The following is a 15,785-nucleotide window of genomic DNA, read 5'->3' as shown; positions in this document are numbered from 1 at the left end:
CTTTGCCTCCTTTCTACCTATCTTTGTTTCTTCTGTCCCACCTCATTCCGCCTCCCCAGATTTTAATTCTTTATTCTTAAGGGGTGCAGTGGGCTAAGGGTCCGTCTTCTTACAACTGCTTCAGGCTGGGGAACAGCTTCTGGGGTGGAACTGACTCTGCCTACCTAGAGATCAGAAGTCTCACTCTGACTGACTTAAAGGAGAAAAAGCAAGATGGGCTTTATTGATGAACCATTATCCTCTGATAGTCTTACAGGTCTTCCTCCCCAGGAGTCAGGGTTAGCTTCCCACACTGCTTCCTTCCCTTCTCTGCATTGTGTTCAGTTTCTCAAATTTCTCTGTAGCTTCTAGTTTTCCTGTCGGCTTGGCGTGGAGTGGCATGCCTTGGCTTAGTCCTTCCCTTCTCTTTCCTTTTCTTTTGAGACAGGCTCTCGCTATATAATTTAGGCTAGTCCTAAGCTCAACATGTAGTCCAGGATGGTCTTGAACTCATGGCAATCTTCCTGGTTCAGTTTCCCAAGTGCTGGAATTACAGGTGTGTACCATCATGCCCGCCTCCTGTTGACTTTCTTGATTCCCAGTGATTTCTTTCTTTCTTATTTCACTAAGTTGTTGTTTTCCAAGTGTCTCAATTCCAAGTCCTGTATTTTGCTGCAGGTCTTTCCTCCCAACATTTTTAATCTCTCTTACTGCTCTATACAACATACTTTACAATGATTCTCTGAAAGCACTCTGAAGCGCTACACTAACTCAGGCCTTCTGGAGATCCTCCTTTATGTTCCCACTGGGGACAATCACTATAAAGAAATGTGGGATGCCAAGATGTACACTATAGCCTCTGCAAATCTGGCTTCAGGCATGCCCCAGATGTGGACCATCTGGGAAGAGCGTTTACAAAAAGTAAAAAAACCTGGTATGGTGGTGCACACCTGTAGTTCCAACTACTGGGGAAACAGAGGCAGGAGGATTTCTTGAGTCCAAGAGTTTTGTGATCAGCCTGGGCAATATAGAGAAACCCCATCTCTATATAAATTAAGTAAATAAATAAGGAGAAATATTTTTTCTAATAATCCTGTGTTCTCAAGAAAGTAATGCAGGTTTCAGGTAACAAAAGACTGGAAGCCACTGGTATTCCTCTGAGCAACCTAATGAGCTCTAGAAAGGTCAAGACAACGCCTTGAGCTGAAAGTCTGGCAGTGAAGGCTAGAGAGGCTGCACTGCTCTTTACTACAGGAGAGTTTAGGGTGCCCCAATTATAACCACTAAGGTTGGAGAGGGCAGGAGCCGAAATGAGTTGGAAGAGGGGAAAGACAATTTGACCACAATGTGGCCAGAGGCTGAGATGTTACTGTCAGGAAGTTCAGCCAGTGTGAAATCTGAGAGTGAGCGCTAAGGGCTTCCTGGGTCTCCTCCCCAGTACCAACAGGGTGGGGTAATGACACATGCCATAACATGAGTGAGCCTTGAAACGTCTTGTTAAGTCAAAAAAGCCACCTCCAAGAATGTCATTTACTATACGATTCCATTTATATGAAATGTCCACAGAGAAACAGAAAATGGGTTTAGAAAAAAGGGGTCCAGGATGTGAGGTTTCAATGGGTCTGGGATTTCCATCTGGGGTAATGAATCTGTTCTAAAACTTAGGTGGTGGTGATGGCTGCACAACACTGTGAAGGTGTCACTGAGTTGTTTATGCCACGTTTGTATTTCCATAATTAAAAGCAAAGCCAGGTACCATATGCCTATAATTCCAATCTCAGCTACTCAGGAAGATAGCCTGGGCAACACAGGGAGACCCATCTAAGAAACAAACAAAAAAAAATAGTTGGGCATGGTGGTGCACACCTGTGATCCCAGCTCTTGGGAGGCTGAAGGAGGAGGACCACAAGTTTGAGCCTAGTCTAGACAACTTAGACTCTGTCTCAAAATAAAATGAAAAGGGCTGGGGAAATATAGCTCAGTGGTAGAGCCCCTGTCTAGTATGCCCAAGGCCCTGGGTTTAATCCCCAGTACTAAAACAACAGCCTCTGCCTTTGGGATAAAGGCAGCTATTTAAACATTGTCAGAGTTTCTAGCTTCTGCAAGGGAAACAAAGAAACAAGAAAAAAACTGCTTACCTGAGAGTCCCGTTCTCTCCTTTGTCCAGGCTGGTGAATCGGCTGTAGAGGCGAGTGATCTGACTGTGGGAAACTAAAGAGGGCACAATTAGTCCTAGCCAGGCAAGGAGGCCTCCATTCACACTGCACTCAACCCACTGTCAAGTGCTTCTGGGCATGTGACACGGGGAGGTGTTGCTACTCTCAGTCATCTCCACACTGTCAAAGCACAAAGCTTAAATGTTGAAGCACACGGGATATAGCTCAGCGGCACAAGCGCCTGCCTGCCAAGTGCAAGGACCTGAGTTCGATCCCCAGTACCAAAAAAAAAAAAAAAAAAGTTGTAGCACAGAAGGCGTTAGAAAAATCAAGAGCAAGCAAAACTGGCTCTCAGGAATGATGTCTAGGCTTAATCAAAAATGTGTCAGGAGCCTGGGATATAGCTCAGTTGTAGTGTGTGCGTTTGACATGAGCAAGGCACTGGGTTTGACCCTCCCCAAATGTGATAAATGTCAGATGGTTAATATTTAACAAATCCAAATTTAGTTTAAAAAGAAATTGTGAGATGCCAAGTTAGAGGCTATGAAAATGCATGCTTTGACTAAAAACTCATATTTATTAAATCAGCTTGTGTTTCAGGAATTGCTGGTTAGATAACCTGAACTGAATTAAAGACTGGTAAACAGCGAACAGATTCTATAATGAAAATCCAGTTATGTCTGCACTAAACATTGGTGGCTTTATCTCTCCCCTTACAACTAACCTTAGGGATAAAAGATACCACATCCTGGTATCGGCCTCTTTGCTACAACTGCATGAGCTCCACTGAATTCCCAAGAAAGGAACTGGCTCCGAGGAAGCAAATTAGGCAATTTATAAAGTGGTCACGCTATCACTGGATGACATTTGCAAGAAAATGATTTTACTCTTTTTTTTTTTTTTGGTACTGAGAATTGAACTTGCACTGTACCACTGAGCTGTATCTCCAGCATTTTTACTCTTCCATTTGGATTACCTCTGTAAATGTAGGCACAAGTTGACAATTAAAATGAGCTAATACTTGCAGGTGTCCAACAAAACTTTTTTTTTTTTTGCCCCGGTCCTGGGAATTGAACTCACGACCTTGCGCTTGCGGGGGCTGGCGCTGTGCCGCTGAGCTAAATCCCCAGCCCCATCCAATAAAACTTTAAAGAAGAAAAACAAAGCATTTCTGGGAATAAATTTAGTTTCTTGGCACTTTAGAAAGAGGGGGATCCCCCCACCGCAAAAAAAAAAAAAAACTGAGAGAGCTGGGTGTAGAGGTGCATGCCTGTAATCCCAGCACTTGAGAGGCTGAGGTAGGAGAATTGTGGCAAGTTTGAGGCCAGCTTAGGCTACATAGTGAGTTCAAGACCAGCCTGAACTACACAGCAAGACCCTGTCTCTCTCTCTTACACACACATACTCTGGAGAATGGTCATAGGCGAAAAGATCATTGCCAGAAAGGGTAGTGAGATAAATTTGGACTTTGTCGTAGGTTGCACTTTCAAGGGTGGCAGAAGTAGTCCCAGTAGTTGTACTCCCCTCTGAGCTCACACAACAAAACTGGACTCCAAGTGTTAGAACAATGGAACAAAGCAAACAAAGGCTGGGGGCGGGGCAGGAAGTGAATGGCCCAGAGCTGGGATGAGAGAACACACTAGGAGGGCACTGTGACAGCTGTAGTATTAGGTTTCACCCTTGAAGAGGTGCTCTGTTCTGCAGTAGGGCTCTAGGGTGAGCGGAGAACAGAGAGCAGAGAGAGAGAGAGAAGAATCATTCCCAGCCAGGGCAGAGCAGCAGGGGTCCAGCCACGAAGGAAGGAGAGGCAGATTGTTTTGCCAGCGAGGCAGGTGTGAAGAGCTCTCTGTGAAGAGTACACACTTTGGTGAAGGTTGGAGACACAGATTCTGACTCCACTCATAACACCATTGCTTACCAGTCAAGCACTAAGTAAAAGGGGTTGTGTGCAAAAGATGAAAGGAAAGTCGGGCGTGGCGCACGCCTGTAATCCCAGCACTCAGGAGGCTGAGGCAGGAGGATCATTGCAAGTTCAAGGCCAGCTTGGGCTACAAAGTGAGCTCAAGGCCTGCTTGAACTGCATGGTGAGACCCTGTCTCAAAAAAACAAACAAAGGGGCTGGGGATTTAGCTCAGCGGCAAAGCGCCTGCCTGGCAAGCGCAAGGTCGTGAGTTCAGTTCCCGGTACCGGAGAAAAACAAACAAAAACAACAACAACAAAAAAAAAAAACAAACAAAAAGACAGGAAAATGTTGGCCTGGCACTGCAGGTTAGTTACCTCATCATCCTGACAAGGTGAACCTGAAGGTACGGTTTCACTGCAATGCTAATTACTCTCCCCTTTCCTCTTCTCTCTGCCAGCCACAACCCTGTGCTTTGAGAACCTGACCAGTTTACCCTGGTTTGGCCTCAGGCCTCAAAAGCTACACTTGCACTAAAGTTCCCTGCAATTTAGCAAAAATAAGCCAGTTAAAGAATTACTACTAAGTTTCCCCAAAGATTTTTTGAAAAAACAGTATTTGTTTACAGTCCCAACACTGTTGTTTTCATTTGTTTATACCATGTAACACCAGTCATCTGCATATCTACACTGCTGTAATAGCTTACTTTTCATTTGGTAACTCTACTTTTTTTGTATTATCTTGGACTCCTTTTTAATAACTACATAACATTTAGTTCACTGGATCAGACTTTAGTGTTTGGAGTATTATATACAGTGGTACCTTGCTTCATGAACTCAACTCTTTCTACGATTCTGTATTTCAGATTATTTTCCTTAAGAAAAGCCATCAAACTGTATTTCTTTTTATATTCACCTGATGCCATGCACATGATAGAAATCCAAATGTACAAAAGAATACACAATGAACACTTTCCCTAATACTCTAATTCGCCATTTTCCTAGAGCAGTGGTGGCAAACCTATGGCACTCCTGCCACAGAGGGCTGTTTGTATCATTTAAAGCTCTAAAAGGTTCACCATTACTGCCCTAGGCCATAGGCAAACAGCATTACCAGTTGCTTTTCAGTCCCTCTAGAAATTCCCCAAATATATATATATATATATATATGGCAATTTACACAGCTATATATATATATATATACACATATACATATATAGCAATTTATACAACTTTGAAGCTGATAGGAATGTTATGATGTAGTCCTAGCCCAATGCTGTCAAGTAAATGACTATTAGGCATCTTTTTAATCTAGTTCATCATCCAAAAAAATGGACCACAGAAACCTGATAGTATGACTTTTTAAAACTCCTTTAGTAAGTACTAGTGTAGCTTTATACCCTTTTTGTTGTGGGGGGATGGAATCCATTTATGGATGTTTGAATTCATAATTTACTGTGTTCACAAAAAAATATGTACATAGGCACTCCAAGCGATTATGGAGCTGTTGTCTTTCAGGATAAACTTGGCTATATGGGAATCAGTAGAGAAATGTATAACCAAGTATCTTTTTTGGGGGACAGGGTGGGGGTACAGAGTTGAAACTCAGGGCCTTGAGCACTATTAGGCAAGTGCTCTACCCCAGAGCCACAACTCCAGCCCCAGATGTCAGCTTTTATCACTACTCAATATGGTCATATCTGAACCTATCTCCTACAGTTCACAACTAATGTTGTAATATCCCTTAAAAAGGCCTTTGTAACAAGAAGGAGAGAAAGCTAATCTAGGTGCTAAATTCACCGTGACAAAGAATATTAAGCAAGCTCTAAGGCAGTGGTGGTAAACCTATGGCATGCCTGCTGCACCAGGCTGTTTATATCCTTAAACGCTCTAAAGGGTTCATCATCACTGCCCAGACTGTCCTCAAAACTTGTGGGTTTAAGGGATCCTGCTGCCTCAGCCTCCCTCTCTCCTTCCCTCCTTCCCTCTTCCTTCCCTTCCTCCCTTCCTGCCTTCCTCCCTTCCTTTCTTCAAGGTCTTGCTTTGTAATACAGGATGGCCTTAAACTCACTATATAGCCCAGGCTGACATAGAACTCACAATGATCCCCCTCTTTCAGCTTCCCTACTGCTGAGATTGCAGGCGTGTGCCACCACGCCTGGCAGCCCAATGCACTTTTAAAGGAGGTACAAACCTATGTACAGAAAGATTTTAGAACTGCATGAATGAGGCAGGATATGTTTCCAGTAAGTCATTCTCATTAGAAGGCACTATGCTAGCGAGACACGGTGCCCCAAACCTCATTCTTGGTAATCCAAAGAAGCCTCAGGAGTTGCCAGTCACTCTCAGAAAAGACTGCACATAGACATGTTTTGAATGAAGCTACAGTTTCCACTGATGAGCAAACAATTATTTTTTATTATTGAAGATTATTTAAAAGATCCTGCTAATTTCTCTGACTACAGACCTTTTCTATCATCATTGTCTATGCTCAGAGCAGGAAAGCACTTCACAGAAGTGCCAAATAGCAAGGCAGAACGAAAGAGGTAAAAATGAAATGGAAAAGGGAACCAGGTGTGGGGGCACATGCCTATAACCCCAGCACTTAAATAGAAAAGCGCTGCTCAGTGCAAAGGCCCTGGGCTCAACTGCCAGCCAGTGGGGTAGGGGAGACAGAAGGGTATGAAATGAAGAGTAGTTATTTTGCCCTTGTTTTTATCTTAAATCTTTTTTTGTCTGTTTGAGACAGGGTTTCACTATGCAGTTCAGGATGGCCTTGAATTCAGTGTGATCCTTCAGCCTCAGCCTCCAGAGTGCTGAGATTACAGGTGCAGGCCACCACATCCATCCTATCCTAAATCTTAACACAAAATATAACCAAGGTAAAGCACAGGAGGACAGGCAAGGGTGACACTACTGCACAGTTAAAGCTTGTACTCCTAATCATTTCTCCTCAACACTCCATACCAAGTACTTCCCCTGATGGCAGGGCTTCAAGACATATTTTATAAAGCAAACAAACAAGATCTATTTTCTTACAATTGGGGAAATACGTTACAGAATTATTGTCAGTGTTCTTAGGTGTGATAAGTGTTGTGGTTATATAACAGTAAATCCTTTTCTAAGGAGATGCACACAGAAGTATTTAGGGGTAATGAGTTCCAATAGCTGCAACTTTCAAACTGTTCACCAAAAAAGTCCATAATTTACGACCATCGGTGTAGTTCAGCAATAGAGTGGATGTTTAGCCTGCATGAGTGAGGCCCTGGGTTCTAACCCCCGACACACACATGAAAGAAAAAACCATTTAGACAAATCTGATAAATTTAGTTCACAGTGAGTTTTCCTTCTCACTACAACCTAAATTACTGGTACCTTCTCTTTCATAATAGCAGTGCCTGTAATGAACCTATCACTCTTTTATAGCATAGTATTTTGTATTTTTTCCTCTCCTGTTAAACAGAGACTGGCAAGCTGAGGCAAGAGGAAAGCAAGTTCAACCCCAGCCTGAATAGCTTAGCAACTTGGTGAGACCCCGTCTCAAAATAAAAAATAGAAAGGTCTGGGAACGCAGCTCAGTGTGAAGGACAACAACCAAAAAAAGAAAGAAAAAAGGCAGAGATTCAGTTTACATCTCTGCAACTGCTGCTGGGGTCAATTATCCTCTGAATGACTAAACCAGCTGGGCGTGGTGGATCACCATGGTTCAAGATCAGCCTGGACTACAAAGCAAGACATTGTCTCAAAAAAATAAAAACAAAAAACGAAAACCTCTCAAGTATTCCACGCTCTGAATCACCTTCTCCTACCAAAAAGTGTCCATAGGGTTTTACTCACTGAGTGGCATGTGGTTACTTCTTAGACTTTCTGGTAATTAATGTTACGAAAACTCTGGACTAGAACTAGAAAAATACAGAACTTTAAAAACTACTTAACCCCAAACCAGCTGAAGGTATTAGCAAGATGGCAGGGTCTTCTAAGATGACAGAACCTTCAGACCCCATGGTGTGGCAGGGCAGGACACGCAGGGGTCCTCCATTTGGAGGCAGCAGCAGCAGCCAGATACGAGGCTTTAGAAAACTGTTCTCAAGTGATTGCTTCTGCCAGGCTTGTGTTCTTTGTTGAAGTACAGAGAAACCCACACCCTTCATATCATCACTACACCCTTTCAAACAAACAGAACCTTACCAGCCAGTACAACTTACTTCCTAAACCTGTTCAACACCCTCCCCCCACACTATGACTCAAACTAGAATGTAGACTAAAAATAAATCAATCTGCATTCATCAGGCTTTAGTTGGCATGAACTGTTTCTCATAATTAAGGTTTTAAGTAACTCATGGCTATTGCTATAGTTAAGAGAACTAAGGGTGGAGATTATAGAAACTCCCAACATTTGTGACCTTCCTCTGATTACATCTTTTATTCAAATGAACTTCATAAAGATGTAGAGTTGCTAGGGGTGTGGTGGCACAAGCCTGTAATCTCAGCACTTTGGAGGCTGAGGCAAGAGGATCACTGTGATTTCAAGGCCAGCCTGAGCCACCTGGCAAGACCTCATCTCAAAAAAAAAAAGAAAAAGCTAGAAAAGTAGAGCCAACCCTGGTGGCCCTTACCTGTAATTCCAGTACTTGGGAGACTGAGGCAGGTGGACTGCTGAGAGCTTGAGGCCAACCTGGACTACACGGTAAACTGAAGGCCTGCCTGAACTACATAGTGAGAACTTGTCTTAAGAAAATAAAAACAAAAATAAAACAAACAAAAAAAGTAGAGATGTTAGCCAGGCATGATGGCAATGTCTATAATCCCAGCACTCTGGGAGGATAACAAGTTTGAGTCCAGTTTGGGCAACCTGGAGACTTAGTGAGACCTTTTTGTCTCAAAAAAAAAAAAAAAAAAAAAAAGGTGGGGTTATGGGGGAATGTAGCTCAATGCAAACCCCAATACCTATAGCTCAGTGGTAAGGTACTTGCCTAGCATGTGTGAGGCCCTGAGTTCAAGCCCCAGCATTGAAAAGGAAAAAAAATAAAAATTAAAAAATCCAAATTCCAGAACCAAAAAGTGCAAAAAGTGTAAGGCAGTGGAAGACAATCTAGCAAATGTGTTGTACCAACACAAAGTATTTCTTAAAACTGTTAGAAAGAGCAGGCTTTGTATTCTATTTACTTCTACAGAACTGACAAAACAATATCTATACTTGATTCCTATTGCCTGGTGAAAAGAAAACAGGACAAACATAAAATGTTGCCACCTCCCCAAATATATAGCTCTAACTAAACACTTTCTGTTTGTTTGTTTTTGACACATGGTCTTGCTACCAAGCTGGGTGTGAACTCACCCAAGCTGGCTTTGAACTCCTAAGGCTCAAATGATCCTCTTGCTTCAGTTTCCCAACTGGTTTAGACACAGTTTTTATAGCTAGCATATATAACTGTATTTTCCAAAAAATCATGACTGCTCTCTTTGGTTCAAAATAGTAACACCCAGCTTGGTGTGGTGGTGCATACATGTAATCCCAGCACTCTGGGAGGCTAAGGCAGGAAGACTGGCAGTTCAAACTCAGCCTAGGAAATTTAAAGACTTAGCCCTATCTCAAAAAAGAAATATATTTTTTTTGTTTCTTTGAGGCAGGATCTCCCTGTGTAGATCAGGTTGGCCCTGAACTCACTATGTAGCCCAGGTTGGCCCTGAACTCACTATGTAGCCCAGGCCGACCTCAAACTTGTGGTGATCCTCCTCCTCAGCTTCCCAAGTGCTAGGATCACAGGCACGTGCCACCAAGCCCAGCCTTTAAAACATTTTTTAAAGGAGGGAGGGGCTGGGTGTAGCTCAGTGCAAAGGTCCTGGGTTCAAAACTCATACCAGAAAAAAAAAAAAAAGAGAAATGCTGATGATGTAGCTTGCGGCCAAGGCACTGGGGTCAAACCTCAACGCGGCCAAAAATAAATAAATACATACATATATATTAACATTTACATGGCACTTACATCTAACACTATTCTAAATGGTTTACATAATTTATTTCACTTATGGGCATAAGAATCCTATAAAATAGATACTACTACTATTCTTATTTTTCAAATGATGAAAATGAGGCTCATAGGTAATTTTTATCTAGAATTACTTTTTAAAATATTCAGTGGCTAAATTTTAAGTTCAACTAGTCATACACGAATTCTAACCAAAACAAATTAATGACAAAATATTTAACTACAATCATCAATTCCAATGCAAAGCTTTCATACTGAGTACAAAGTTGGGTCTCCTCAATAGGATACATTTTCTAACTGGTAACGGGAGTAGTAAAATGTCTAATATTTGTCATTCATGTGTTTCTGACTGCTATTTCCCTAAATAATTCTTTCTCAAACAAGAGAAGGATGAAAATAGGTCAAATTTTACCTGTTTATACAACCCTAAAGGTATGTGTTGTTCTCAACTTTTCTAAATATTGTGCATTAAGTTAAAATTAATGCTTTAAGAAACAACTCTGATATGCACTAACTAGATAAACTGATGACTCTAGAGGAACAATTTTGTACCAGGCTGGGGAAGAATGTTCCTGGAAGCCACCCCAAAATACCCTACGTTACTTTATCCAAATCTAACCTGTTCTCACAGGGACCAAGGCCCAATTCCTGTCTTCCACGTGGCCAGTGGACAGACTCTCTCCTTCCTTCATCTTCCATCCAATCAACCTTCCTATGGAGGCGGGTGCCACATAATTTCAGCTTCCTTATGTCATGATGCTAATCAGAAATCTCTCAGGTTTTTCTCCCCTGCAGGATGTGGGCGTTTTTTTGTCACCATCTGCTCTGAGTACCCAATATAATAAATACTGAACACAGACACTGAAAAAATTCAGTAAGTCCTTTTTTAGGCTTCATACATGCGTTTGCACTGATTTTGGTTGAGAACCACCCTCATGTCTGAGTCACTCTGCCAACCAGGAAAACAGCTCTTCCCCCAGTTCCCAGTTCTATTTGTCCACAAGTCTCATGGTAAAATAACCCACAGTTTCATAGGAATCCAGGCCCTTTCATTTGGTCAAATGTAAATAAACCAGAAGGGGATTATTACTCCCTTCAATCTGAGGAAAAAACAGCTTTCTCTATCCTCACAGTGGTTTACACTTCATTATGTGACTCTTTGTTTTAAGTACGAATGCTTTAATTTGGGTGTCACCCTAGATCTAAAGTAGTCATATGTGCAAGTATGACCAGAGGTCATGGTGACAAAATGTAATAAAATGCTTGCTGAATCCAAACTCATTATATTCCAGTCCTGGAGTCAGAACAAATCATAAAATGACCATAAGGTTAAGTGGTCAAACAAGTACTGCAGATTATAATTAGCTAACCACTTTCCAACATCCATTCAAAATTGTGAAATGCAGCCGGGCGTGGTGGTGCACCCCTGTAATCCCAGCACTCGGGAGGCTGAGGCAGGAGGATTGTTACAAGTTTGAGACCAGCCTGCGCTACAAAGTGAGCTCAAGGCCAGCCTGAACTGCATAGCTAGTCCCTGTCTCAAAAAGACAAAAAAATAAAATAAAAATAACAAAATTGTGAAATGGATTGCTTGTTAGGTGGTGACATCATCATGGCTAAAGGTCTTTATGGAGAGGCTAATGGCCCCGTGTTAGGAGATGATGAAGGAAGTAAATCCATCTGATAAAAGGTGGGAATAGATACCATCTCTTCCAAGAAATGGAGGGAGGGAGCGGGGAGAGGAGAGGAACATGCTGGGTAGGGAATTCAGACATTATGTACAGGTTCCAACTCCCCATGATGAATGTAATCATACACCCTGCAAACATGTACTAATAAAAATTTTAAAAAAATAGCATCTCTCTATTGAAAGTGGAATTTGGCTGGATGTGGTGGTGCATGCCTGTAATCCCAGCACTTGGGAGGCTGAAGCAGGAGGATTACCAAGAGGTCCAGGCCAGCCTGGGGTACACAGTGAGTTCAAAGCTAGCCTGAACTCTGTGAAGACGCTGTATTAAGACCCTCTCTCTCAAAAAAAAAAAAAAAAAAAAGTGGAATTTGTCAGAAACCACAGGACAGCTTTTGATTTATTCCAGGCCCCTACTGCCTGAGTAATTCTGTAGTTCTCCCAGCACTCCTCAGTACTGTTTATGGGCCACCGAGTTACTCAGTATGCCATTACCAAACACAAGTATCATAAAAGACACAGCATGTACAACTTCTAACTCGACAAATCATAAAGGATTTGTGAGGAAATACGGTATGCATCATTAAGACTGCACCACATATTGCATTATCAATGGTTATTCAAAGTACGATGGTGTTTCACAGAGCTTCTCAATTCCAACGCCCTGTTGCTCCTTTGTTCAGGTTAAGGAGGAAGAGATTGTACTACAAAAACTCAGTTCCTAGTACAGATTCACCTTGACATTTTTGGAGTACATCCAATTTCAATAGCGACTGCTTTATGCAGTAGGACAGTAGAAATCAATACGTGAAATTAGGACAGCAAGTATGTTCGGTGTTGGTGGTCGGAGTACCCTGGTTTTTTTCCTCAGACCCCTTTAAAGCTCTGCAGTCACCGGATCACGCCTTTCAACGCCCTACCATACGATCTTGCTTTCTGAGTTTATTTTTCCAGTTTGTGACAAGAATTTGTGATTTCCCTACAGTTATTAGCGGTTTTAGGTCCTTGCCTAAAAACGTCAAAGAAACAGACTGTGTTTTCTACAGGACCCATTCAGAGTTCCTGAATCTGTTATTAGGGCTCTTCCTACGGGTCAGGTTGTCTCTTCACAAGGAAGGTTAGTTGGACGGAAGATAAAGGAAGGGAATTCGGGGACTTTCGTGGGTAGGGGAGTGGATGAGACTCCAACTTTGAGGGGAAGGACAGCCCCCCAGGAGCCGCAGCCCGGCTCCCGCGAGCTGCAGCTGGACGGACAGGTTCTCCAGTCCTCGGCCCCCCGCGCTGCAGACTGCCCGAGACCCCTCCACCTTAAGGTTCCCCAAGTCCAGACCTCGGCGACAACTGCGCTCGGTCCCGAGGCCGGCCAAAGGCGCCGGGCCGCGTTCCCACCCGCCAAGCCCAACTCACAGCCGGTCTCCTTCTTGATCTCCTCGAGCTCTTCGTCCCGCAGTAACGTGGAGGCCCGAGACCCCATTACCGTGCCGGGAGCTCCTCCGGGAGCGGCAGCTCCTGAAGCAACGGCGGCAGTAGGGAGGGACAGAGGGAAGAAAGAACCAGGGGTCAAGCAGCGAGAAGGGAGCGTTTCTTGCGGACCCGGGAGGGAACCCAGGGGCGGAGCGAGGGAGAGGGCGGCTGGGGGACTAGCCAATCAGGAGCGAGGCACCGTCTGCGCCAGCGCCTACGTCTACACTCGGTGCTCCAGCCCCCGAAGGAATCAGCCCCGCGCCAGCCAGAGACGAGGCCCCGCCCCCGGAACAGCGGCTAGCGCCGGCCTTAAAGCAGCAACGGCACTCTGACTCCAGCAACCGCAATTAAAAGGGCAACTCCACTTAGGCGCTGTTTTGCCACACGCTGACTGGCAGGGAGACGGCGTAGCCAAGCGGTTTCTCACAAGACCCTAACACCGGAGACCCTCCCACTCCACACGTGGCAAGGACTGCAAGAGAAACAATAAAAACAGACAAAACGTTGCGCGCAAAACTGTATGCTGCCTACCCGGGTAGCCCCCTCTCCGCCCGGCCGCTGGGGGCGCTGGGGAGCCTGCCCCAGGCCCGCGCCCCGATTGGCTCCTTCAGAGCGGCGTGCCGACGTCCGGCCCCGCGGCGTCTCTGCAGCTTGGATGCCTCGGGACGGTGCTGTGTAACCGCCGCCGAGTGCCCGCGAGCGCCCGAAGATTTCCTCCTAACCGCAGCTCATCTTTTAGTTGTCGACTGCAGTTCATTCATGGAAATCACCATTTGACTGAAATTAAGGTCCGGGCGCCCCAAACTTCCCGGGGGGGGGTTATCCTACAGGTGGAGGAGAGTGAATTGCCAGACTGAGAGACCTACCTGTCATTTATTTGTAGTTTATTTTTCTTAGTAATGAAGAATTTTGCATTTTGTTACTTAATCTGACATATTTTTGATGAAAAAGTTGAAAGCCGCCCGCTGTGGTGGCGCGCGTTTGTAATCCCGGGACACGGGAGGCTGAGGCAAGAGGATTGCCGCGAGTTGCACCACATAATGAGTTCACGACCAATCTGAACTACCTAGCGATTAGGTAGAGATTCTGTCTCCAAAAAACAAAAACAACAAAAAAATCCACCAAAAACCAGTTGAAAGCCCCCCGTTAAATTAGTACACTGTCAGGTGAGCCAGTACTTTTCTGGGCATTTTACAAACTTTCTTGGGCATCTTTTTCAAGTGTCAATATATTCTTGCACCTGCTATTTTGTTTCTAGGAAAGTATGGCTGTTAGGGGCTTTTCCTATTTTATGTCCTCCTTTGTTTTTGTAAAACAAACAAAAACCAGAAACAACCTTTCAGTGCTTGGTCTTACATTAGACCACGAACATTCTCCAAGAGGTGCCTGGTTTTAGCTCAGGTTCCATTATTTCCTAGCTAGGTGACTTTGGGCAGGTGTTGTAAATCTCTAAGCCTCTGTTTTTGTAGAGTTAGGTTACAGTTGTTGCAAGTATCATAATATTTGTGGATGCATTTGACCTTAAAATAGATTTAAGGTCATAATATAAAAATGCTATGTAATGCCTCACCTTCCTGGTAGAATTAGTCTCTAGTTATTTCATCACTGTATTTTACTTAAATTGCAAAAACCACTGGTTGCGTTTTCCTAGTGTGGCAAAGACAAGCAGGTTTTAAATTTAAAGCACGGTTAAAATTTTTTTTAGGTCTCTAAATACAAGTATATCCAAACAGCAGTTGTTTTCTAAGATACTTAAAAGAGAGGGATTAATCTTTTCAATTCCAGTAGCACTAAAGAAGTTTTAAAAAAGTTAAAAGAGTCCCTACTCTAAATGATAGTTATTTCTATGAGGTAGAATGTTTTTCTTTATAAATCCTGCTCTGTCATTGTAATCCTCCCCAGGCAGTGTTGCTCTATCACAGAGCTACATCCCCAGTCCCTATTACTCAACTAACTAATTAATTTTTTTGTGGCATTGAACCCAGAGCCTCACAAATGATAGGCAGATATTCTACCTAGCTCAAGCTACATCTCCAACACCCTTTTTATTTTTTTGGTACCGGGAATCGAACTCAGGACCTTGCACTTGCCACGCAGGCACTTGTGCCACTGAGCTATATCCCTGGCCCACCCTTTTTATTTTTTGAGAGACAGGGTCTCGTTAAGTTACCCAGGCTGGCCTTGAACCTTTGATCCTCCTGCCTCAGCCTTTTGAGTAGCTGGGGTTACAGATGTGTATCACTGTGTCTGTCTTCTTGTAATTTTTTATCATGAGCATGTTTCATTTTCACTTTCCAAGAAGATTTTGAGTGTGTAGCATATGGTAGTTGATCTGACAGGCTAGGCAGGACTGATTGATGAAACCACAGCAGCCTAGTACCAGAGCTGTGGTCAGGGTGGTGTGGAATGCTGCTTTAAGTGATATGATGGGCAGGTTGGTAATGCATAAATTTATAGTTATAAGTTACTCTTGCTTTTGTTAGTAAAAGCATTGAACTCTGGAAATGTTATTAACCCAAAAGAGGCCAGATCCAGAAGAGGTCACATCCTAGATGTTTCATTTATTGCAGCATCTCTTGGCAGATATTTTTGCTGATCTCGGTTTTCTTT

General features: G+C 43.5%; 2 protein-coding genes across 2 annotated transcripts in view; one reads left to right on the top strand and one right to left on the bottom strand.

Annotated features, from left to right (window-relative positions):
* Chp1 (calcineurin-like EF-hand protein 1) overlaps positions 1 to 13,299 on the bottom strand; it is a 41,572-nt gene extending 28,273 nt beyond the window's left edge. Inside the window, exons 1-2 of the mRNA XM_013512484.1 lie at positions 13,119 to 13,299; positions 2,118 to 2,190 (exon numbers count right to left, since the gene is read on the bottom strand). Of these exons, the coding sequence (XP_013367938.1) occupies positions 2,118 to 2,190; positions 13,119 to 13,185 (140 nt within the window). The 5' untranslated portion in view covers positions 13,186 to 13,299. The remainder of the gene's footprint in view (positions 1 to 2,117; positions 2,191 to 13,118) is intronic.
* A 130-nt stretch (positions 13,300 to 13,429) lies between these two features.
* Exd1 (exonuclease 3'-5' domain containing 1) overlaps positions 13,430 to 15,785 on the top strand; it is a gene marked incomplete in the record, with an annotated part of 57,715 nt that continues 55,359 nt past the window's right edge. Inside the window, 1 exon segment of the mRNA XM_013512483.1 lies at positions 13,430 to 13,963.

The sequence above is a fragment of the Chinchilla lanigera genome, unplaced genomic scaffold, assembly GCF_000276665.1.
Source record: "Chinchilla lanigera isolate Chin_1 unplaced genomic scaffold, ChiLan1.0 scaffold00015, whole genome shotgun sequence".
In the NCBI taxonomy this organism is placed as follows: Eukaryota; Metazoa; Chordata; class Mammalia; order Rodentia; family Chinchillidae; genus Chinchilla; species Chinchilla lanigera.
Note: the sequence above shows the minus strand (reverse complement) of the source record. Positions and strands in the feature narration are given on the sequence as shown.